Source organism: Diplotaxodon limnothrissa, linkage group LG3, assembly GCF_057381915.1.
Source record: "Diplotaxodon limnothrissa isolate DT_005_m linkage group LG3, D_limnothrissa_male_GT1.1, whole genome shotgun sequence".
In the NCBI taxonomy this organism is placed as follows: domain Eukaryota; kingdom Metazoa; phylum Chordata; class Actinopteri; order Cichliformes; family Cichlidae; genus Diplotaxodon; species Diplotaxodon limnothrissa.
In genome coordinates, this window is record NC_140598.1 from 36,419,114 (window position 1) to 36,443,321 (window position 24,208).

Consider the following 24,208-nt stretch of genomic DNA (forward strand, 5'->3'; position numbering starts at 1 on the left):
ATAAAAACTGTTTTCATATTATTTATATATAGTAAAACTCCTCCTCAAATCGCTTTTATATCCAAACTGTAAGGCCTGGATATAAAAGATTTTTAAGTTAAATGTTGCCATAACTTTAGCCTGACTGTTATTTAGGGATTGAAGAACCTGCACAGTCACCCAGACTACCTTCATCATTCAGAGATTACAAAATTAAGGCAAAGCTTGGTGAAATACTGTAAAGATATTGTGCTAAAATTAGCATGATGATACCTGCTGGCCTACTGTATTGCATTTGTTTGAATGCGTTACACCTTATATTTTAGAGCTACATCAGATGATAAGAAACAAGCATTCAATATTCAAAACTAATTCTGCAAGAAGGATTTAGTATATTTCAAAACCAAGAAAAATATTTATTTAGGTGCTTTTTTTTTTATAAACATTTTGCACATTTTGGGGTTTTTTTTTGTTTTTTTTTTTGTTGTTGTTGTTTGTTTTGTTTCTTAGACAGAATAAACCTGCGACCTAAGCTACAATTAGGAAACTACCAAGCTCCTAGTGCAAGGAGCTTTCACTCAAACCAGAGATGACTTCCTTTCAGTCCTACTGCGCAGAAGTTTGCTGTAGTTCCGTTGTGGGCACACCAGGGGGCAGTCAAGAGCTATATAAAAAAACTAATGGTTTAAGTTTTTTTTTTCAATTTATCCTTTAGTTATACAAGTAGTCCGACTGGAACTCAATGCCTCATTCACACCTGTTTCTGATAAACATTAAAATTACAACATTAAAAACAATGAAATACCAATAAAATAACAAAAATGCAAATTTTCTGTTTACACAGTCACATCAAAAATAGGAACAAGTTCCCAGTGATGATTTCACAAGGTAATTCATACATCTTAAGAAATGTCATTACCTATTTAAACTTGCTTCCACACAAAAAGAGATACATTTTCCTTAAAAACTTTGCTTAGTTTTTACAATTGTACCACAAAAGTATCACACAAATTACAACTGTAAAATTCAGTTTTGGGGATAACCCCTTCCTGTTCCAACATGGCTGAATACCAGTGCACAAAACAAGTTCCATGAAGACATGAATGAACAAATTTGATGTGGAAGAACCTGACAGGCCTGCACAGAACATCTTTGGGAAGAATTAGAGTAGAGACTGCGGTGCGAGCCAGGCGTTCTCATCCAACATCAGTGTCTGACCTCACAAATGTGCTTCTAGAACAATGGTCAAAAATTCCCATAAACACCTTTAAACCTTGTGGGAAGCCTTCATAAAAGAGTTGAAGCTGTTATAGCTGTAAAGCGTGGGCTGACATCATATTACACCTTATGAATCCAGAACGGGATGTGACTCGAGTTCATATGTGTGAAGGCAGTTGAGCAAATACTTTGGGCGAGATATAGAGTAAGAAAGAAAAATGAATCTTGACTTTTCTGATCTAACACGAGAAACCCACAAATACATTTGGTTTTAAAGAAAAACTCTGTTAGCAGGGAACACTTTGTTACTTTTACTTGTACATCAGCACAGATAGCTTCACAATACTTTTTGTCACCTTGGGACTTCAAACAAAACTACGGAGCCCCGCAAGGGACAGGGGAGAAAAAAAACATTACAATGAACTTTTCGCAAAACTTTTGCGAGATCCCGAGTTTGTTTTGCGAGATCTCGCAAAAATCCGTCTTAATTTTATTTTTCTCCCATGTCCCTTGCGGGGCTCCGTATAAAACATCTCCACACACCATAAAGAAGGATAATGTTTGTCTATGCCCCTGTCTTATTTACATTCACAAATCTATCAGACTCCTTCGAGAACAAAATCCCCATCATTTGCTCTAATTTGCTTCTCTTTATAATCTCAGCTGTTGGTTTGATGTTTTGCTAAAGGGCTCATTAAACGGTTTATGGAAACAGTTAATCATCCACTTACCACACAGAGGTTTTCCTACAGCAACACAAAGCTGTTCTCTACCTATATGTCATTACTGCCGTTACTCATGTTAAATGAGATTTCCCAACTTCACACAACACCATAAACATAGCAGTGGTTTCTATGGGAGCTAGTGTCTGTTTACCGGCACACACCTACTGTAGCCCTTTGATGTTTCTGGGTTTGTGTACACGTGCTCTACCCTCATGATCCTCTCCCATTATCTCATCACGTGCAAACAAAAGGCAGATTGTTTTTTGAGTCGCGCTTTTTTCATGGCAGAGATCCAATAAAGTGTTGGAAACATTCCTCAGGGCTGTTTGGTCCACATTATAATGATAGCATTGCACAGATGCCGCAGATTAGTCGGCTGCACCTCCAGGATTTGAATCTCTCATTCCACCACATGCCACCAGAGCTCTATTGAATTGAGATCTGCTGACTGTAGAGAACAGTGAACTCACTGTCATGTTCAAGAAACCAATTTAAGATGATTTAAACTTTGTGACATGGCGTGACTGGAAGCAGTCATCAGAAGATGTCTGGATATTTTCTCTGTTTTTGGACAATTCTCTGTAAGATACGGAGCCCCGCAAGGGACATGGGAGAAAAATAAAATTAAGACGGACTTTTGAGAGATCTCGCAAAACAAACTCGGGATCTCGCAAAAGTTTTAGCCGCATTCTTCGGAGGCCGCCAGCTCGAAGCCGACCGGGAGGTCGAGGCACGATGTGCCGGGAGAGCGGTGTTCCATGGCTGTAGTAGGTCTCGACCTCCCGTTAGCTTCGAGATGGTGGGTGTCAGATCTCCAACAACATCAGAGCACTTTTGCAAATATGTGATGTCTTGCAAACCGAGCAGATATTTGACGTTTACACAACTACATTCACGCCTCAAAATATCTTAAAAGTTTATTTTGTGACCCAGAAAGAGTAATATTACAAGTAGCTGCCGCCATTGTTGGGATTCAACTTTTGCAAGATCCCGAGTTGGTTTTCTTGATCTCGCAAAAGTTCATCGTAATTTTTTTTCTCCCATGTCCCTTGCGGGGATTCGTAGTAAGACTTGTAAATACTTGCGTGGGGAAATCCCAGATCAGCAGTTCCTAAAATAATCAGACCAGTCCGTCTGGCATAAACAACTACACCACTTTCAATGTCACTTAAATCCTATTTCTTTCCATTCTGATGCTCAGTTTGAAGAATCTTGAACTGAGCAGCTGTATGACTGCACCTAATAAAATGGCTCGTGTCCCTGCCTGTTGCTTAGTTCCCCCAGCACCACCATCAATGGGTTTTGACTGAAATGTTTTTGCTACAGCTGACTGGTTTATCACTTGTTTCAGCCTTTCATGAGTCCATCAGAATGAATTATAAGAACTTTGAAGGTACAGTAGGAGGAATTGGTTCAAAGCTCATGTATGATTTTTTTTACAGGCAAACATTTACAGCTAAATGTTGCTGCTGACACTGTATGTCCTAAAACGATCATGAAAATTTAAAAATGAGCAAAACAGACACGTAATATAAATTCAACGTTTATAAATATGAAATTCTTGTATTTGTGATGCTGAACTTTAAAGTGCAAAAATTATGATACAGCTGATGAGGCATTGTTAGTAAGGGGTGATCAAACAATCAGTTTTTATAACAATCTTTATAAAAAATTTACAAAAAGAAAAAAAGAAAGGAAAAAAAAATCAATATTATAGATCTGTATTTATAAACTGAATAACCTGAATAAATGACGTGAAAACTATACCTGAACTTGAGAAGAACAAATAACACAAAAACATCCACGACCAACAGTCAGGAGTTTAGGTGAACTTCTTGATGAAGCGCAGTTTCAGGTAAGTTATGATGAGGAAGCAGATCGTCATGATAAACAAGGCCAAGTGGTTCTGCCACATTCCCCAGAGGGAGTATTCGACGCCCTGCTCCTCCAGAACCTTCTCCCCAGAGTAACAGCTGGAAACAGAGCACAAAAGTTCCTCAAAAACAAAATAAATGCTGAGATATGCTGAGATACCAAAAGCTGCAGTTGCTCTGATTCACTAGAGGTGAGTCATTCCCCAGAGACTCCCAACTTTACAGAAGAAATTTGCTCATGGTACACCAGAACTGCAGTTCCTCTAATGACCACTTGAGACTGGCTTTATAAACGAGTCAGTCCCCACAGACTGATGTAAAAATGTCCAACTTCATTGCAGAAATAAACATGTTTACAGCCTGATACAAAAGCTGTTTTTGCCTAGTATCTATTTAAACAACATCTCTAAGGGACTTGAATTGTGTTAAGGCTTAATTTTAGATGAATCTGTTGTGTTAATAACTTTAATCCCTTTTTAATCCCATTCTCTAAATTTATATTTTGAATTTTGATTGCAGCACAAATTTGTTTTTTAAACATTTTGCATTATTTTGGTAGTTATGGGCTTTGTGCTCACAGATGAGCCTGTTTCTATCTCATTTAGGAACCCACAGTGAACCTCATCACTTCATGAACTTGCATGTGTCTCAGTGCTGCTTACTATTGTTGGTTGAGAGTGGTATTCATTTTCTCACAGAATGTCAGCCCGGTGAACTCATTAGCCTGCAGAGCCTGGAGAGATTCACAGACAAATCAACAAACATCACTCAACAAGAGTTTCATCTGAAGAAAAAGTTCTTTTAAACCCAGAGTACCAACCCTGCTCACAGTATGCATGTGTAAAATGTAAAAACTACTGAAGAACTGCTTTTTTTAAAACAAAATGTTCTTCCAGGTAAGGTGATGCTAGCATTATTGCACAGGAGTGAAAATCTACAGCAAGTTAAAAGGTTTTCTAAATCTTTGCAAATGCCTTCATATACTAGCATGGTTTTTTTCTAAAAGCTGATCTTACCTTATAACTGATAATCAGCACATCAATCAATTAAACTTTATCTATATAGTGCCCTTTCAGCTGGAGACACAAATCCTCTTTGGGGTTGTTTTAGGAAAGGTAGAGCCAAATGCAATACAAACTAAAAGCAATGATGCATTTTGAAAGTAATAACAAAATGTCAAAGAGAAAAAAATATAGCTTGTAAGCACCACAGGAGAAGAACCAACAGGGAAAAAAATAAATAAGCAGTAAAACTTTATGTAAATAAAGACGGCCAGATAAAAGATCCTAAAAAGAGAGAAACATTATAAAATAGAATAAAAAGTATGATTAGTCAATAAAACAATGTTGCAATGTTGTGCATCATGGTGTAGCCCAACTGAGCTCAAATATGGTGTAAGTAACTAAAGTAAGTTTAACAGTTTAGTCGGGTACAGGCCTAACTTAAGGGAAGGGAAGATTTCTAAGTGATTATAAAATTGCTGCAGATATAATAAAACTGTTAAAAATAGATGTAATTGCCAGTGTTTGTACTTACACTGAAGCCATATCTGGGTATACTTAAGTACTTTAACCACGCGAGCCAGCTGGCGATGGAGGGGATGTTCACTAGCAGTCCTGCAAAGATCTGGAGAAAAGGAAACATAGCAGATGAGGCGAGGGGCGAGGCTTTGTGTGGTAACTTCAGGTTTAGCCTTGAGTTTTCATTTCTTTCTGCCTGTATGCATAGAAGATCCCACATCTACAGAGGTTTTTCGCTTCCCTGATGAGTACCAATTTCAAAACCATGGTATTGATCTCTCAGCCTTTTACAGATCAAACAGAGCACATAGGCCTTGAACTTGTTGACCTTTTATAAAATTTGTTGAAATATTGATTTGTGTTTTTATAGCTGTTCTTTTCTTGCTCCCAGACTTTTACCTTTGCCAGAAATAAAACTAAGTCAGTCTTACATGTCACAGGAATACATTCCTTTATGAAATTCTGTCTAACTTCAATAACATTAGCATTACCTGTCTGACCATCATGAAGATTAAAGGTGTTAGTTATAACTTCTCTCAAGCTGATATTTAACTTCTCACTGTCAGTTTTTTCTAAGCGAGTTCCTCATAAATTGATGTAAATTCATATTTTTATAATCAAATGACTGAACATTATGAGATTTGCTTTAATTCAGTTTGCTGTAAACGTGTGTCAGAATCGCAGCCTGATGTTAAAGTGGAACCAGAAAAGGGAAAATATACCCCGGTGCATGCTTGCAAGCACAGTCCCATCATGGTTTTGTGAGTGTTTGCAGGATTTTGATGGAGATTACCATTACCTGTGTTATAAACACAGTTTGCATTCTGCACTTTTTGATGGACTTATTGACTAAGCCATTATTATTTAATACGTGATTCATTTATTATGTCTTCAACTGATTAGTAAAGCCTTGAGCTGACCACTTTTATGCCTTCCTCTTTACTTTTGGAGTCTTATGGAGTTGTGTGTATTCATTTTGTATTTGATTTTATGTTACATTTGTAATTTTGTAATAGTGTGCCTTCTTTGCCCGCTCTTCCTTGCCTGCTGTAAAAAGAGTTGGGGTTTTTTGTTTTGTTTTTTTATTTAAAGGGACTTTCGGGTCAAATAAAGCTTAAATAAAAAATAAACAAGTATGTTGCTAGTCAGCCTGTGAAGCCGAAGGACACTTGTGACTCACATGAAACAATAAACAAACCTATCGGGTCATGAATTAAGTCAAAAGTAGGGTCACTTTTCCATAACCTTCTGTACAATCAGACAGAGTCGGCGCCCCCTGCTGTCCATTAGAAAAAAATGCAGGTCTAGGAGACCTTCACATTGGCTTATCTTTTCAGAGCCAGAAGCTGCAGCCATCTTCATATATGGAGGCTCTGGGTGTGTATGCACTAATGTTTGGACAGGTGTATGCTGATGTGTGTGCATCACCATCATGAAGACGCAGGAGATCGTCATAAAGATGTTAGCGATGGCCACCACTGTCTGGTCAGCTGAGATGGCGAAAGCCATGGAGGTGGCGGTGTAGGCACACAGAGCGACGGTGAGCATGAAGAAGAAGACAGCCCCAGCTGTCGGCTTCAGACCTGTACATACACAGACGAAATCACAAATCAGAGTGCCAGGGTTATAAATAGTAACAAAGATGCACAAACGGCACATGATACAAATCCTAACAAACCTCTGATGTGTAAAACAACCTTGTCTTTATATGTTTTTTTGCCTTGATTTCTGTGATATAAAAATCTCAGAGTCTAACAGTTTTTCCTTCACATATGCAAAGGATAAACAGATCAAGATCAACATTCATAACACAGACCATTAGAAACACTGACACATCGGTTTACCAATCACATCTGCTCTACTCTGCATACAATTAAAGAATAAACACCAGGATAGCACAGCTTGTCTTCCACCTACCAACCATGAAGTATGCCACACAGGTGAAGACGATAGCGGGAATGGTCCTCAGCGTGATGATGTCAGACAGGATCTTACACAGGAAGTAGACCGATACCCTGTAGTAACCGCTGATATACTCATGACTGCAGAGAGAGAGGAAGACATACAGGAAACGTTGTGTTAAAAACGGCATCTGTGAAAACATAATGATAAATAGAGGTGAGTGCCATTGCTGCAGACCTTTAGCTAATAAAGTTGTCAGAAGCATTTAATCTGAATTAGCAAGAAAGAAAATCAGCATAAAAATGTAAAATGTCAAAAAAACAAAATGATTGGAAATGCATAAACTTTCCATTTTTAAAATGCTTCTTAATAATCCTACTGATCCTTATTAATTGAAAAAAAAACATTAAATATAATGTGTTTTTAATAAGTAGATGATAGTTGTCATTATGATATAAAAGGGCACTGCAAGAATGTGTGTATTACGATTTCTCTTTTTTTTGGCTAAACCTAAAATATTACATTTTGTGAAAGAAGAAGGCAATGAGAGGAGAACATATTGATCTGACTAAAAAAGAAAGTAAAGATGTGCATTTCCTGCAAAGAATACCGACTCGGGTCCCTGGATGATAAGCAAGTCCCAACAATTTCACTTCATGAACACATCTTTAAAGAAAGCAAAGATGCAAACTCCTCAACATGAATGAATGAGTGAATTTTACCCTCATATAATGAAAACCTTTCACCCCAAAGTGAATTAAAAAAGTTCCTTGAGTGTGAGACCCACATGAAGATTTTCCTCTCTGCGATGAAGAGTTCAGCAGCCGACAGGGAGGCGAAACACTGATTCACGACGACGAAGAACAGCGCACCAGTCCTGGACACACAACCACACCATCAATAATCTCACATCCCAGGTTCATCTTTATCATTTGTCTTTCAAATGTGACAAAGACAAAAGTACTACAGTAAATACCTGTTCTGAATCCCACTCGAATCATTCTGGACATTGAAGAAAAGGGCTCCGACAACCAGAGCGAGGAAGATTGTCACTGCTACCTAAACAGATTTTTTTTTAAAAAGAGACTTATAACCACTTATCACAGTTATCAATGCAAGTTCATTATTCCTTGAGTTTAAGGCAGGGAGGTAGTGTGTTTCCCAAACCCCTTAAAATGATCTGATGATGCAGTTTCAGTTATTGACACCAGGTGCTGCTCCTGCTAAACTCCCACTGACTGATGACACGTGCACACAGGAAGAGATGAGCGGTGATGCAGTGACCACAGAAAAGCCCAGAGTAAATTCAACAGCAGGCAAAATAACAGTGAAGAGAAAAAAAGAAAACTTTCAGATAAATATGTAGTCATGTAAAAGACTAAGTGCCCCCTTACTGCTTCCGTAGGACTAAGAGGACAAACATCACCCACAAGCTGCTAATCAAATGCACTTGATTAGAAGTCTTGTTATATATGTTGTCTGTTCTGGAGACGTCAGATATGCATTAACACAATGCCACAGTATTCACAACAGTGTCAGTCCCAGACTGTGCAGTGATGTGGTAGAGGGGTGATGAATTGATGTCTCTGCATTATTCTAGGTGATTTGACACTATAAAAGTAAAAGTGAATTGAAAAAGACAACTGAGGGCTGCTTTTTCTTTTCACAGCCACAGGACTGACAGCCATACCAAAGTACTGTAGTGTCAAATGTGTGGCCATCTATCCTATAGCTAAATCTTGCCTTGCCCTGGAAGCGTCTAATGTTTGGACTTTTTGAATTGTTTATTTTATACTCAAGTATAAAGACTTTCTCTTGTAGTGATAATATGTATTTTACCATTTGTTCTTAATATCATGGTTATCTGGGATTGATCTTGAGTTTTTTATATCTAATTTCAGGTTTCAGTTACCAGCCTTCCCCTGTGTTCCCCGTGTTTTGTCATATTTCCATCTGTTGGTTTTACTTAATATTTTTGTCATAGTCTTTGTCTCACATGCCTTGTGCTCAGTTTTTCATCCTGTCTTGTTTGTCTTGTTCAGTTGTGTTCCCTGGCATCCCTCAGTTAATGTTTGTATTTGTTCATGTTGTACTGGTTGTCCTCCCTTGTGTTACTTTGTGTTACCTTATAAGTAAATAAATACCTGCAAAATCCAATGAACTGAATAAATTCCCTCTTAGACAGTAAAGATACACATTCTCCAAACTGGACAGTTCTTGTTTTAAATAAGTGAATAAATAAAGTGAACTTTACACAGACTTACCTGGGCGATGGAGGTCTGTGGGTTGAGTATGAGGTTGCGAAATGTCCTCTTGAGAACCCATCTGAACTGCGTGAAGAAGCCAGTGGTGTAGGTGATGGTTCTGAAGGGAGTAGTAGTGACCACCTTCTTTCCCTGGACGATCCTCTCTGAGACAGACAGAAGGTGGCAACGGTTTGAATTAATTTACATTTAAACAAATGCTCATGTCTGTATGAACTAATGTGTTTTGTTCACATTTAAAGTCATTAACATGTCCTGTGAAGACAGGACAGCAAAGTTTCAAAGTAAAACCAAAATAAAGACAACATCAGTTTGAGACAATGTAGTCATTCGTTATCTCTTTGTGGTTCATTTACATTGGGATTCAATTATTTGGAGAATTTTTGACCAATTTGTACTCACTATACCTCTTTTTTGTAGCCATCTAGCTTTGTTTATCGTCACCCAACATATTTTTGTAACAGTTTCAGATACAAACATTAAAAATCAATAAATACTGAAGCCTTCTTTTGGTACCCACCCAGCTCTGCTTTGGTCTCTTTGAAGTGTTGACAGTTTCTGTACTCCTCCACCAGTTTCTCCCCAATCCCTCTTCGGGACTTCGACATCGATTCTGAATCCAGCTCTTGATCTGGATCTGGACAAAGAGAGGTCTGGTCAGGTCTACAAAAAAATAGGGTTTTATATTATTACTTCTAATCATATAATCACTGGCATATGTCACAGAATCAGGATAAACTTTACAATTACAATTAGAACTAAATATTTTAACCCAAACAAATTCAAACTAATGTCAAATCAAGTCTAAATAATGTCATGTGTCCTACAGTGCCTGAATGCAGCATGTGTTACAGGTTCACTTGAGGGAATTTTGATTTTGCACATCTTTCTGCAGCACTTTCACACCTGGTTGACCAGTGAATCTAAAAATGTATGTAGGACAGAAGAGGGCACCTTCATCCTGCTAGCAGCTTGTCCATAATTTGAGTTCATAACATTTTAAAATCAATGTACTTTTAGTTATAGTAAACATTTCTGTAAGTATTTTGAGTCATTAGTAATACCTTTTTGGAGAACAAAAAAGGGAATAAAGTCAACCACTTTCACCAAACCACTGTATGCTGGACAGCTGGTTAAAACGTATGTTTTGGTTTCCACATGAAAGAAGTGTAAATTTCTCAGTGCTCAAAAAGTTTCAGGAATATTTGTCTTCTATGGATGTTGTTGTTTCTCTTCTGTAACCTAATCATCATGACTATGATGCAGCTGATATCGTGAGTTAAACGCAGTCTGCTGAACAAAAGTTATTGTTCAGACTTTAATGATTTTATGTTTGAACCAACTAAAGTTTCACAGGATGAATTCTCAAAAAACTAACAGCGGAAAGCCCTACGAATATTATAGAGGGCAAAGTTATAGCTCCCACTGTGACCTGATAGTGGCAGAGTTGGACACTGGACACAGTGATACAGAAATGTGTCCATTTGGTGTTTTAACATAAAATGATGGTGCAGCAACTGGGTATCAGCGTTAGTGTAGAACAGCTGTTTACTGATACTGGATGGTGTTTGATGAGATGAAAAGGGAAGACTTGACACAACTTCTAAAAGCTTCTTTCTCTGAATTTTTTCCCCCCAATTTGTCCACACTCAACTGCAAAAACTGCATGTGATGGTTGTTATTATTGTGTGAATGCCTGTTTCTTTTTATTCTTTATACTTTATTCTAGTTGCTCCGTGGTTCTTCGGCATGAAACTACTTCCACAGTTTTTGTGCAATTTTCATTGTTCAAATTTTAAACTATTCTGCTGTTTCTGCTAATGCCGGCTTCGGTGCTCATAACGTCTATACTTTTTGAGATATTAAGGTTTTTATGCCATTTTAGGCCCATTTTGCTGAATGGGACCACATTATTAGTGTGGTCACTGATTTTGCTTGCCGGGGTAGCTGTGTTTTAGCTCAGTGAGATGAGCAGCCGTTCTCAGAGCAGCAGGCCCGGGTTCAAATCCCGCTTATGGCAACATTTTTTTCGATTAATGGTTAAACATTTTTAATTTTTTTCAACACAAATTTCAACTTCTTCACCACTTTTCAGCAGAATTTTGAGTTGTTTCAGCCCTTTTCAGCCACGTTTCCGGTTTCTTTGGCTGTTTTCAGCAGAAATTCTGCTGATTCGCAGCTTTTCAGCAGAAAAAGCTTTTTCACCTCTTTTCATCACAAATTACAGCCTCTTCTGCTCATTTAAGCAGATTATTCAGTTTCTCCATATCGTCTCAGTATACTGAGAACTGGTTTGGCTCAGCAAGATGATTAACTGCCTTGCGACAAGGCGGCCTGGGTTCAAGCCCAGCTTGTAGCAACATTTCCTTTCAGGTGATAGTTTAACTTTTTCACATCTTTTCAGTACAAATTTCAGCTTCTTCACCCCTTTTTAGCACAATTTTTGTCTTTCACCTCTTTTCAGCACAAATTCCAGATTTTTTAGCTGTTTTCAGCACAATTTTTAGCTTCTTCAGCTCTTTTCAGAAGATTGTTCTCCTTCTTCTGCTGTTTTCCGATTCCACTACAAGGCATTCACACAGCATTTTTGCAGGAAATGCAAATGTTTCTAGTTATTATTATTATTATTATTATTATTATTAAGAGATTTTCCAAACAAGGTCAGGTTATAACCACGATGGCTTACACCTCAGAGGATCTTTTTTCCCCACTGCTGTCTTTTTGTCCAGAACAAACTTACACACCTTCTGTTTTCCCACTGTTGAGGGCGACGGCGGTCGAGTCTCCGTTGATGACATCCAGGAAGAAGTCAGCAGGGTTGTTGTGGGGCTCACAGATGTATCCTAGGAAACAGTTTTAAAACATAGTCACAAACATTGCCTTTCTGTCGTGTTGCATCTTGTTGGGTTAAAGTTAATCAGGCGTGCTTACCAATGTCAGAGAAGTACTCCAGTGCACTCCGTGCTGGGCCGTGATAAACCTGACATGTTTTACAACAGAGAGAAGAAGAATTAACATGTAAGTCACAGTTTCCTCCACAGGTAGCTTGAAGTTAGCTCAGTGAAAATGTTTAAGTCTTTCAATAAGCAGTATTTAAAGGGGACCTGATGACCGTTGACTAGCAGGGTGAGGCTGTCGAAGAGGCGGTAGATGGTGTATCGAGGCTGGTGGATGGAGAGGATTATGGTACGACCATTGTTTGCAATCCTGGAATAACAGTAAAAAACTGTTATTTAGGTTAAACTTATTCAATGGATTTTTTTTTTCATTTATTATAGTTATTCATTTAGTGATACTACTATTACTACTACATATGATGCAGAGGGCTGCAGCTTGTGGCTTTCACCCTACATTGACAATTTGCTAACTGAAGTTACCTTTGGCCTGCCTTTCTTTCCATGTTAGGTCAGCCTTTGGTCCTCTCACTCATGTTTTTGGTTAGGGTTACCCTAACCTTTCACTGTACTTTTGGTTTTATCTAGAGCATTTTCAGTTTTGGTACTGTTGTTTTTTACACTTAGGATGGCAACCTGGCAACCTAATTGAAAACCTAATGCAATTAAGCTCATTCAACAAGTTAAGGTTTGAAGATTTTTAACATTTTTAAGCATTTCAGGCAAAATCTTCAAATTTTCAGTTTTCATTTTTGCTAGGAAATGCTTTTTCTAGTTGCTTCTGCTCTGCTCCTAGAATAAACAGTAATCAGCGCTAGCTAACAGTCTCCAGAAAAACACAGACTCCATGTTTCACCCAGCGAATGTTGTCTAATTGAACCAGAATTCAGCTATGTAATGATTACATCAGTCCTTCTTGCTTCTTACTTAATCCCTAATAAAACATTTTACATTGGAAAATACAGTTATAGATAACATCGCCCAGTTCATCCAAACTCCTGATGCAGATCTGGAAAAATGGCCATTTTTAAAAATCAGTATCCTGCAAAATCATCACTATTTACAGTAGTGATGTTTGTGAGCTAGCTTGCCCAGTTACTTCATAGATTTAAGGACATAACTTCAGACTCAGTGTTAACGTTCAAGGTGTGGCCGCATGATATAGATGGGCATCTTCATGGCATCAGCACTAAAAATATGTGCGTTTTCACCTCTTGAGCAGCAGCAGCACAGAGTTGGCCGTGCTGGCGTCGAGGCCTGTGGTGGGTTCATCCAGGAAGAGGACAGGCGGGTCAATAATCAGCTCCATCCCAATGTTTGTCCTCTTCCTCTCGCCACCAGAAATCCCACGAATCAGCTGAGTGCCCACCTGCACAAACATACTACAATCAGACTTTTTCAATCTGTCTTCCAGTTCTTCTCATGCGTCTTTGTTTTGTTTTTTTTCTCATTTCTTTGCGCTATTTAATCTTTTGGATACTTTCATCCTTCCTATATTTTAGAGTCATTTTTTATGTATTCTATTATTCTTTTGTACCACTTCTTGACTAAATGTTTTATTTTTTTTATTGAAGTTTCTTTCTTCTCACCTTGGAGTCGGCCACTCGGCCCAGTCCAAGCTCCTTGATCAGTCTGTCAACTTTCTGCTTCTTCTCCTTATGGCTGATGCTTGATGGGAGACGCAGGGCTGCAGAGAAGGTGAAGTTTTCTCTGACCGTCAGAGTCCCCATCACCACATCATCCTGCAGACAGGAAGCTACTGTTTAGAAAAAAAATCTAACACATTAAAAGTGACCAAACATTTACTGCTTCATTTTTGCTTCAAGGACATCTTTTTAACTCAGTTTAATTTCCACAGATGTGACTTATGACCTCAGTATTTCTAAAACAATTAACTTTATGCAACTCAAACAGACTTGGCCTAAGAAGCCAGTTTTATTGTTGCAGGAAATCTCTTCCTGCCCTGTCCAGGAAACTCTGCTAAATCCTGTCGAACTTCCTGCCTGCTTCACCCACCTGAACCACATAGCCAGACAGACACTTAAAGTTTGGGGGCTGAGGGGCTCCGTCAATCAGGACCTCTCCTGACAGACCTGCAGGGTCCTTTCTAGCTGCCAGAACATCAAGAAACCTAAAACAAAAAGGCAACATTCAATCACAAATTGAGTCCCAGTCAGGAGGCTTTATGCAGACATCAGCTCACACCATCTATAAGGATGGTTGCTTTCCTGTTACACACCATCTGAATTAGCAAAGGCAAGAATAGGCAGTCTTTGCTAATCAGCTGGCACAAATATAGACGGGAAGTTTGAACAGAAAAATAGCAAAACGTTCTTGTTTTATTTCCTGTAATGTCTTTTCCATATGGCAGGAAAATTGTTTATATATTCAAACTGTACTGGATAGAAGAAGACCTTATCTTTCTGTGTACAGCAAAGACACAAACATTTAGGTTTCCAGCAGTTAATGTGTACAATACTTCCTCTACACTGATGCATCGACCACCAGTTGTTCATCTCTTAACAAACAAAGACGTTTTCTTCAGATTTTTGCTAAACATGAATGGAAAACATCCCGATTTCTCCCTGTACAAACACATTTGCAGCACTCACGATGACTTCCCGCTTCCTGTCGCTCCCATAATGGCGTTGAGACCTGGCTTCATGATCCCACTGAGGGAGAGAGCGACAAAAATATTATCAGCGGTGAATCTGTAATGTTTTAATAATTCATTTCATAAACAGCAGCCGGGAAACGTTTGGACACATTCAAGGGTTTCAGCTTCTTAAATTTTAAAATTTCCAGTTTTTTTCTTTATTCTGTTTATTTTTCGCTATTTTTTAAATTTGAACTCTTGGTTGAATGAAGTCACTGTGGTAACTGTGAAATTAATCAGCAATAAAAATAATAAGCTTCATTTGCATGAAGCATACAGCTCTTGAAAATTTACATTCCTGAAGTTTAATGGATCACTAATAAAGATTTAATGTTGATCTTATTTTTTACTGTGTAGGAATAATAAAATCTTCTTCTGAATTGGGGCAACCAAAAAATCCTGAAAGCAAAACCTCTGTGCTCTTCAGTGATATCAGGGTCATTGTAGTCATCCCAGGCAGTATGCCACAGCTAAATCTCAGGGAAATAAGAGGAAAAAGAACACAGCAAACAGCAAAAACAAAACAATAAAAAAAGAACCCAATCGCCCAATAAAATATTTACTTTCCGTAGACCTCCATCCCACTCACTCACCCTCTCTTCTCTCTACCAACCTTCATCTTCGCAGTGCTGCTTAGCCTAGGATTACAGTAATGACCCCAATATCACTTTAAGGCTCAGAGTCGCTGTTTTCGGAAAGCACTGGAATTCCTTCAATGAAACAAACAGTTCAAAAGGTTTGCAAAACACCTGTCTGACCCCAGTGACAGGTTAGGCTCTAAAAAGTAACTTCCAGGGTTACTTTTCCGTGGAAGTTTTCACAGGGTTTTTTTTTCTGAAATGATGAAGCAGTTTGAGTTCTGCTTTTCTCTAGAGTGACTTTTGTGATACTACGGAAGTCATGCTGCTGTATTTCTGAGGAACTGAAATGGCTTTTTCCAGCAAAGTTACAACTTTAGTGGCCGTTTGGTTGAGGATGTTTCGTAACACTGTGATTCTTATTCTGCATTTTCCCTGACATGTACAGGGATGAAGACTTCCTCTTTTTTTTTTTTAAACTGCCACTAAGCAAATCTCAAGCTGTAACTATGACACAGCAGTTTTATATGTATCTGTCTTATAGTCGCCTTTCTCTCCTTCATGCCTTTCAGGCTAATGCAGGTTTATTTTTTTTGCTCTTGCTGGTATCGCTATAGTATAGTGAAGGGGATTGAAATTTACCACATGCATCTGAAACCCAAAACCACATGGGCACACTGTCAAGTGTCTGCCAGGGCATTAGTCAGCAATTTACTGTTTTGGAAAAGTAAAATTCATTTTTAGTCACTCAGTCATTTAAGTGAGTCTGAGAAACACAGGGAGGTGACTTCCTCCTGCTCAGAATCTGTCCTGTCATTCATTCAGCAGAAAACATGACTCTGCAGCGTTGTTTAGATTCCTGCAAATGAGAAACTTGCCACTCTTAATTCCAATTTTTTGATCAAATCCAATTTTTTTGTCTGCTTGTTCACACTAGAAATAAAATGTGACAGCAAACACGCTATAGTGTGAGCCCTCAAAGTGGCCCGCGCCCCAGGTCGGATTTGAAAATATTGGATTTGTGCTGTTCACACTGTCATACCATGATCGGATATGGGTCGCATAGGATCAAAAAAATAAATCCGATTTGATACGCTTTCGCCTGCAGTGTGAACGTAGCATTAGTAACTCAAAACACATAAGAACATTAAAACAAAAACAAAAAATGTAATGCAATGTAAAGGGAAAAATTAAATACAGTATATTTGTCCTTCACATGTAATCTGCATTCTTGTGTCTATTTGTTTAACTTACAAAAAGTCTCACTGCTTTTTAGCATTAGTATCCTGTCCCATGCAAACATACTTTCTGCCTCACTCACGGCCCAATGGGTGTCTTTTCAAAATTGTGAAGGACCTCGCTCACAGCATCTCATGCTACACCAGAGTAATTTGATCAATTTTTATTGATCAAAAAAAAATTCTTGCTTTTTTTTCTTTCACTATCTACTTTGCAAATGACTTATTTTTTTACACACTAGGTGTAGGGTAAAAAAAACATTCTAGTAATGAAAAGAAAACTGAGGGCGTACTGTTGAAACGCCACTTCTTTATCACATACTGACGTATGTCTGAGATTAAATGGACAGATAGAGTAAGTTCACTGCTCTACCGAGCTGCTCTAATGGATACAGTGAATGGATGGATTAGCTTGAAGAAGAAGGTGACTTGTTAGCTAATCAATCCAATGACACGTCGCCTACTGGTGATGGCCAGAGGGGCCGATGGCGTGATATGGCAGCCTTGCTTCTGTCAGTCTGCCCCAGGGCAGCTGTGGCTACAACTGTAGCTGCCTCACCAGTGTGTGAATGTGAGAGCGGATGAATAGTGGAATTGTAAAAGCGCTTTGAGGGTCTCGAAAAGCGCTTTATAAATGTTATAAATATTATTATCTCTCATCCAAGTGACTCCACTACAAAAGGTGGATGAAATCCTGCTTTGTTAACTTTACCTTCTTTCTATATCTTCCTCTCGTCCTTTGTTTATTAGGTTTTCCTTTCCACATCTTATCACAATTCAGAATCCCTTGCGTGTATTCTCCGCGTGACAATGGCGTTGCTGATAATTTAGCTTCCATTACACCCAGACAGGTCAGTTTCTGGCCTGATTATAAATGCACAATCATAAATGATGGTAAAGTCAGTTTTAATGCGCTCCAGTATGAGCTGTCACAGCAGGATACAGCCCTTATTCTCATGCAAACAGGTTAAACGAAAGCACAGACCTTCAACTTTGTCAATGATTACACATGTCCAATAAAATCCCACAGGTACAAGTCATTAAAATCTGCACACACGCACACAAACACACCTGCTACACTTTGACCCATTAAAGCTTTCATAACTTACACATTGATCTTTTTTATAACAGAGTATAATCCATGGCTTGATACGTGTTGGTGTAGTAGATTTAACTCTACCATTACCCTACATTTACCCTGACCCTACAAAGATAAAAAACCAACTATTTGTAAAAAAAAAAAAAAATGTGAATAGCAATTATGGTCTTTCCAGGTTGCACTTTTCACAGTTTCACTATAAGCAAATCGCAATTTGCAAACAAGGTGACATCTTTGTCGATCGTCAACATGAGACTGTGGCATGGTTAGCGACCGAAGCTAACAAACATTTCAATGTTGAATAACTTTTGGCGGCCAGGATTTTCACAGTGTCTAGTTATGACTAAAAAATGGTTTCAAAATGAAAGTTGAACAGACACTGAGAAAATATCAGCAACGTTGATTCAACTTTCATTTATTTTTGGAGTTCTTCTACATTAATGTTTGTTAGAATACAAATCATGATGTGGTTTTCTGTCAGAACCCTGCACCTATTTGTGATAGATTTCACCTAGTGACTGACAGGAACCACTCACCAATTGGTCAGAGAATAAACATTTTTTTCTAGTGACCAAAGGTTACCAGGGGAATAGGCAACTGGTCTCTAGGTTTTGTGAATAGGGCCTTACACCGCTGAAGTTCAGTTGTTCTCAAAAACTCAAAGACTCAGACCTCAGAAGATTAATGAAACTATTATTTGACTATTATAATTATTATTATTACATTATTTGGCATTTATTAGCTTTAACTCCAACATCATCTGCACGGCTCATCTGGCATTGTTTTAAGGACCTGAAGAAGCTTAACTGTCAACAACCTGGAGAACTTTCTTACTAATCATTGCTTCAGTGCTAAAGTAACTGTCAGTTTAAATTTATTAATCCTGGCTGTTATAAAGTGTTAATACTTAGCATCTTTGATTCAGTAACCTTTACACCCTCAACGTTCTTGCCAAGTAAAGTTTCAAACAAACTGAGGCAGTACAGCATCCTGTACCCGTGCCTGTTTGTTGGTTTAAGCCCAGAGTCATTGTCTTCTCACAGGCTTTTGTATGTACAGTATGTGTATGTGTTTCACAGAGGCAAACTTAGGAACCTGAGTCTCCCGACAAAGCAAACTTCCTTCCTTTGCCTCCCAACATGTGGGAGTGTTTGAACCAAGCAAACCTTGATCGTGTCACGTTTGCATCCCAGGTGGGCTCCTGGCAGTACGTAGACAAATAAACACACAGTAGCTGCACATGCAGACTGTGCATTACCAGTTTACCACAGTATGGGCTCATGCTTACAGTCACCTGAGGGCTAAAGCATGCATTGTAGCATCACAGGAATTTCTTGTAAGACAAAGTAAATCCAAGCCAGCTTATTGCAGTTTGGTTGGTAAACTTTAAGAGGCAAAGTGCATCACTACAGAAACAGTGAGGTGACAAGATATGACTTAAAAGGCTGTTAGTCAAGTTGTAAATCCACAGTTTTTCCTTGAAGCTGTTTCATTATCACAAGTCCTGACAAAACCTGAGCATTTCCACCCTCTACACATATATACCACGTGACTGCGTGGTATATCCTTGGGTAAAGGGCGTGCTCATTTTGCCGATTTTTATTCATGCTGCATGTTACTCTGCTGATTGTTAGAGCGTGTGATGTAAGACAAGGTTACATGTGCTCTAACAATAATGCATTACCCAAGCTGATCTTATCTCATCTTTAAATTACCTGACTGCATGTTTCTTTTAGTAGAGACGTGGTCCAACATGGGCCTGCAAAATCGTCTAACTGAACCCAATGGATTGGTTTGCAAAGTGTGAAAACTGCAGTGAACTTAGAAATTAATTAAAGTACATTGTTAATTTTTTTATGACGGCTGAATAACTACACAGGATTGGAAAGTTACGAAATTTGTTGTCTCACAATTTTGAAAAAAGGAAGGTAAGCGGCATCTTTCACTTGGGCTTCTTTGTTCAGCTTTTTAAAAAAAAAAAAACATTGCCTGCACCGAAACTAAAATTCTGCGAACATTAATGATGTGTCCTCATCACCTGCTCAGTGTCTTTTATGAACATCCACTGGACGTCCCTCTGAATCTTTCTAAAAAAAGAAGTCTGTATTCTAGGAATTTTTGTTTGTTTGCCTTTACCGTGATGAAACAATAGCCTTTCACTGATGTTGTAACATCATAGCCCACTGAGCATCACACAAGGACAATTCATAACCAAGTTATACCATTAACCAGAATTTGGGAAAAACACACCTGTGAGTGTTCAAAGGTCCTCAGTAAAAAAGATGAATATTTTTTTAAGATGAATGTGTGAACAACGTCCCTTTTATTAAAACATTCCTCAGCCACACAACTTTCAAAATTAAGCTTAAAGTTCTGAAAACCAATAGATAATTAGCCATTTGTGGGATATACATGGAAAAATCAAAATCCCAGACTTCATTTGCCTTTGTTACATTTAGGGATGGGTATCGTTTAGGTTTTATCTGATACCAGTGCCAAACCGGTACTTTTGCAACCGTGCCGGTGCTCGAACCGGTGCTTAAACAATGGATAACACAAACTTTGTCCAAAAACCTCTCATGTTTAGCTGTTTTCCAATTTTTCTTTGGTCATTTTAGCCTTCTTGGCCAGGGTGAAGGGAGTATCTGCCATCAAACAAGAAGACAGCCGCATGTAATGTATCCACGATGGTGTTTGCTAGTTCACCTTACATGCATTAATGTAATAACGTGGTTAGCCTACTCAACGTAAATTACACACGAACAACATTAAGCTACTCACGCAGAGAAGAACGGCTGCTGCTGCCATCATCATCCTCATCATTTCTGCTACACTGGCAGGGCTAGGGGCCAGGACTCTGCTCTTCGGGTTCTTGGGGGATGTTGCTAACTCCGGGTCCGATAACAGGCACCACACCCGCAGTAGGTACGGTGCATTTCTCGGCTTTAAAAATACCCCGCTATGTGTCGCCGGGTGTTTCATCAGATTCGAGGAGTTACCTTCTTTGCACAGTATCAGCTTAAAGCACTTGTTGCAGGCTGCTGAGTTTGCATATTTTGCTGTGAAGTACAGCCAAACTTTTGACCGCTTAATCTAATGTTGTACTTTTAGGCTGCATGAAGATGAGATATTGCAGCTAAGCTTTGCCCTCATTTTTTAGAAGTGTGTTTAAAATGACAAGTAGCCTGTTGTTTGTTAGCTTAAAAATAAAACGTCTGTTGTCCTCGAAGTTTAAATGCACCAGTCTACTCACTTGAGGTCGATGAGGATGTCTTTGGTTGTGGCCTTCTTTCGGCAAAAACATCCACCTCCCTGTTTCACCTTGTAGTGAATATTGTGGAAACTGACTGTTGCGCCGTGCAACTGTTGTCTTGAACGGGACCCTTTAGGGGCTCCGTTTATCCCCATTTCGATCGTATCTTCGTTGTCTGACATCCTTCAGTTGTCTCCACCTGTATGCCCAACACTGAAGAACATTTTTGCTGTAAATACCATTTCTTAATAAAAATCTAATCTTTTACATCTCTTGAGGCAACGGTTTTGTTTTTACATAACAAATATCACCATATCTTGTCATTTTTTAAAACCAAATTTGAAGCAATTTGGTTTGTTACAAACCCTTATTTTTTGGATTTCCATATAAAATGCCTATTCTACATCAACATTAACAATAGTAGATTTTAAAAAATCATATTACAATCCTGTTGCTGCACTTTTGTGTGACTTTATGATATTACGTTCATTGCTGCTAAAGTTGAACTTGAAATGAAAGCTGCAGACAGGTCATTTACTCTCGTCTCCTCAGTGCTGCTGTCTCAGAATGTATTCTGTTAAATTTTGGGAATCTACAACAAAGCAAAGCCATATGAACAATGTCTATGCTTTAATGTCTATGTAGTTAAAATCAAGTATGTATTTCAACTATTACTATATGTTAGAGCTAAAACAAAGACCAGATGTTTAGATAACTGAAGAAATTTAAAACACATGCAGCAACACAGTTCACTTACTCTTAAACCCAGCACCAAGTTCGGATATTTCTTTAAGTGAGTCAGACCCACTGAAAAAGAAAAAACACTGTATACGGCTTTTAATTGTGTTTGCCCAAATCTCTTTCCTAAACACTGTTTGACTTTTAAGCCAACATCAATAAGTCCCGAGAACAACTATCTACAATTATCTAGAACTGTAAATGAATGAAGCGGGTGGTTTCCTGTCATTTTCCCAATTAATGTTTGGAATATTTCTGGAATCTGGAATGTCAACTTTTCTAAAACCATTTACATTTTTACATTATTGTTACTGGATTCGGTTTTTTAAGAATCATTACCCAAGCTTACAAGTTCACAAGATGTGTAAACTGAAGCTTGGTTTGTTGAAAATACCGTAAAGGTCAAAAGTTCATATGTAAATTGCTTGTGGCATCCGGCCTCTGCAGTAGACGCTTCCTGCAGTGCTGATTATCGGGCATCTCTAGTCTAATCTGATATACTCAGAAGCAACACCGTTTAATCTTAATGTCTGCTTCATACCACGTTAATAAAAACATGTTCTAGACTCTTCCATCTCAGCGAGAGCTGATTTTAGATTTTAAAAATAGAGAAAAAGATACACGTGGCAACCAAAACTCAAAACAAAGACACTATCTCTCACCTGCTTTAGTCGGAAAGCGCCAATGAAAACAGCTACGGACAGATATCAGACAGCAGGCTTACCAGGAAACTGCAGTGACTCAGACTGCAGAGCTAAACGCGTGCTTAGCAGAGCTAGAGAGGTTTGTTTAGTACATGTGCTCAGCCCGGTTTTATGTCTGAAAGGCGTGATAAGAGAAGTAGGGAGGAGGGCACTACTGTCTCTCTCTCTGTGTCCTACAATGGTGAGGTCCTGTTATTGCTTTATTGTGACATATGAGTTCCTGGGTAAGCAGCACTGCTGTTAAAATTTGCACTTGAGATTTTTGTTTACATCATTTTTCACTTGACAAGGGCAGGGCTTTGAACTTTATTGGTGACCCTGAGGGGCGGGTGTGTGTTTGTTTCAAAGGTCATTTACCTGCACTTTCATTATAAAACTTGTGACTTGAAGAGATTTTCTGAAAAAAAGACAATTTAAATAATATAAAATAACTTTATTTAACCCAAATGTAATACATTTGTGTTACAGCAGCCGAAATATCAAACAGAAGCTATAAAAAAATTAAATCATAGCCTAAAGTGTCTCAATGATCTAGAGAATGACATAACAAAGTAGGTCAATAGGGTGAAAATTATATAAAGTAAAGAAATAAAAAATACACCTTAAAAAGCAGCAAACCAAGCAAAATTCCAAATGCCATGCTATGTAAAAAAAAAAAAATATACATAGAAATAAATAAAATGCCTATTGAATGTCTATTGCTGAGTCACTTTAATGTCATTTAAAGTGATTCAGCATCGACGAGTTTAGAATTTGGAAATCACCGTTATGTCACCACAGCTGTGAGCACTTTAGGGTGACAGAAAAAACAGGAAGCGGGAGAAAACCTACCAAAACCTCAGGGGGAATAAGATGTACAGGGTGGGCCATTTATATGGATACACCGTAATAACATAACAAAGAATAAAGTTACGTTGAAACCAAGCACACCATTGTTTTTCTTGTGACATTACCAATAAGTTTGATGTGTCACATGGCCCTCTTCCTATTGAAAAAACAAAAGTTGTATCCAAGATGGCCGACTTCTAAATGGCCACCATGGTCACCACCCATCTTGGGGAGTTTGCCCCCTCACATATACTAATGTGCCACAAACAGGACTTTAATATCACCAACCATTCCCATGTTATTACGGTGTATCCATATAAATGGCCCTCCATTTATGAAAAATAAGTTTCACCCTTTTCAGAAATGTTAATTTAAAAAAAAAAGACAGTTGGAGAATACCACAAACATAAGCCACTTTCCATTCCGGTACTTTCTTTTAGTACCTGGTAAAACTGTCAGGGATCATGCCGACTCTATACAAGTAGATGAAAGTTAAATTATACAGGCTTCCATATTTTGCTTGACATAGTAGACAAAGTCTACTATCTGTAATCTGTTGGGGATTACACATTTTTCCCTCATGACCGATGTTCACCAAATGGCTGATTGTCATGGACTGATCTCTGGGTCTGTGCAACTAAGGATTTTTTCACTTGATCCTGCACTTGTGCCATGATTGTCACGTGTCTGAAATGTCTGGCACGCGGCTAGTGATCACTTGTCCGCAAAACCTGTATA

At 38.4% G+C, this 24,208-nt stretch overlaps 1 protein-coding gene and 1 long non-coding RNA gene across 2 annotated transcripts in view; one reads left to right on the forward strand and one right to left on the reverse strand.

Moving 5' to 3' along the window:
* LOC146635600 (uncharacterized) overlaps positions 1-24,208 on the forward strand; it is a 342,244-nt gene that overhangs the window by 204,176 nt on the left and 113,860 nt on the right. The gene's annotated exons all lie outside the window — the stretch shown is intronic.
* Positions 1,644-22,713, reverse strand: LOC146635610 (broad substrate specificity ATP-binding cassette transporter ABCG2-like). The gene is made up of 18 exons (XM_085347871.1): positions 22,601-22,713; positions 21,201-21,413; positions 14,989-15,048; positions 14,393-14,507; positions 13,966-14,118; positions 13,588-13,745; positions 12,587-12,689; positions 12,414-12,462; positions 12,227-12,325; positions 10,003-10,119; positions 9,483-9,628; positions 8,195-8,277; positions 8,006-8,095; positions 7,234-7,358; positions 6,745-6,899; positions 5,333-5,422; positions 4,459-4,529; positions 1,644-3,895 (listed from the first exon to the last, which is right to left on the reverse strand). The coding sequence occupies exons 2-18, from the start codon at positions 21,380-21,382 to the stop codon at positions 3,745-3,747; spliced, it is 1,947 nt and encodes a 648-aa protein (XP_085203997.1). The 5' UTR covers positions 21,383-21,413; positions 22,601-22,713; the 3' UTR covers positions 1,644-3,744.

Bases quoted from the DNA above. Each gene is read 5' to 3' on its own strand.
- LOC146635610 (XM_085347871.1), bottom strand. From the start codon at position 21,382: ATGTCAGACAACGAAGATACGATCGAAATGGGGATAAACGGAGCCCCT. The intron at 14,119-14,392 runs GTGGGTGAAGCA...TCCTGTCTGCAG, and splicing joins TGTCTGGCTATGTGGTTCAG to GATGATGTGGTGATGGGGAC. The intron at 12,326-12,413 runs GTAAGCACGCCT...ACTGTTTCCTAG, and splicing joins GGAGTACTTCTCTGACATTG to GATACATCTGTGAGCCCCAC.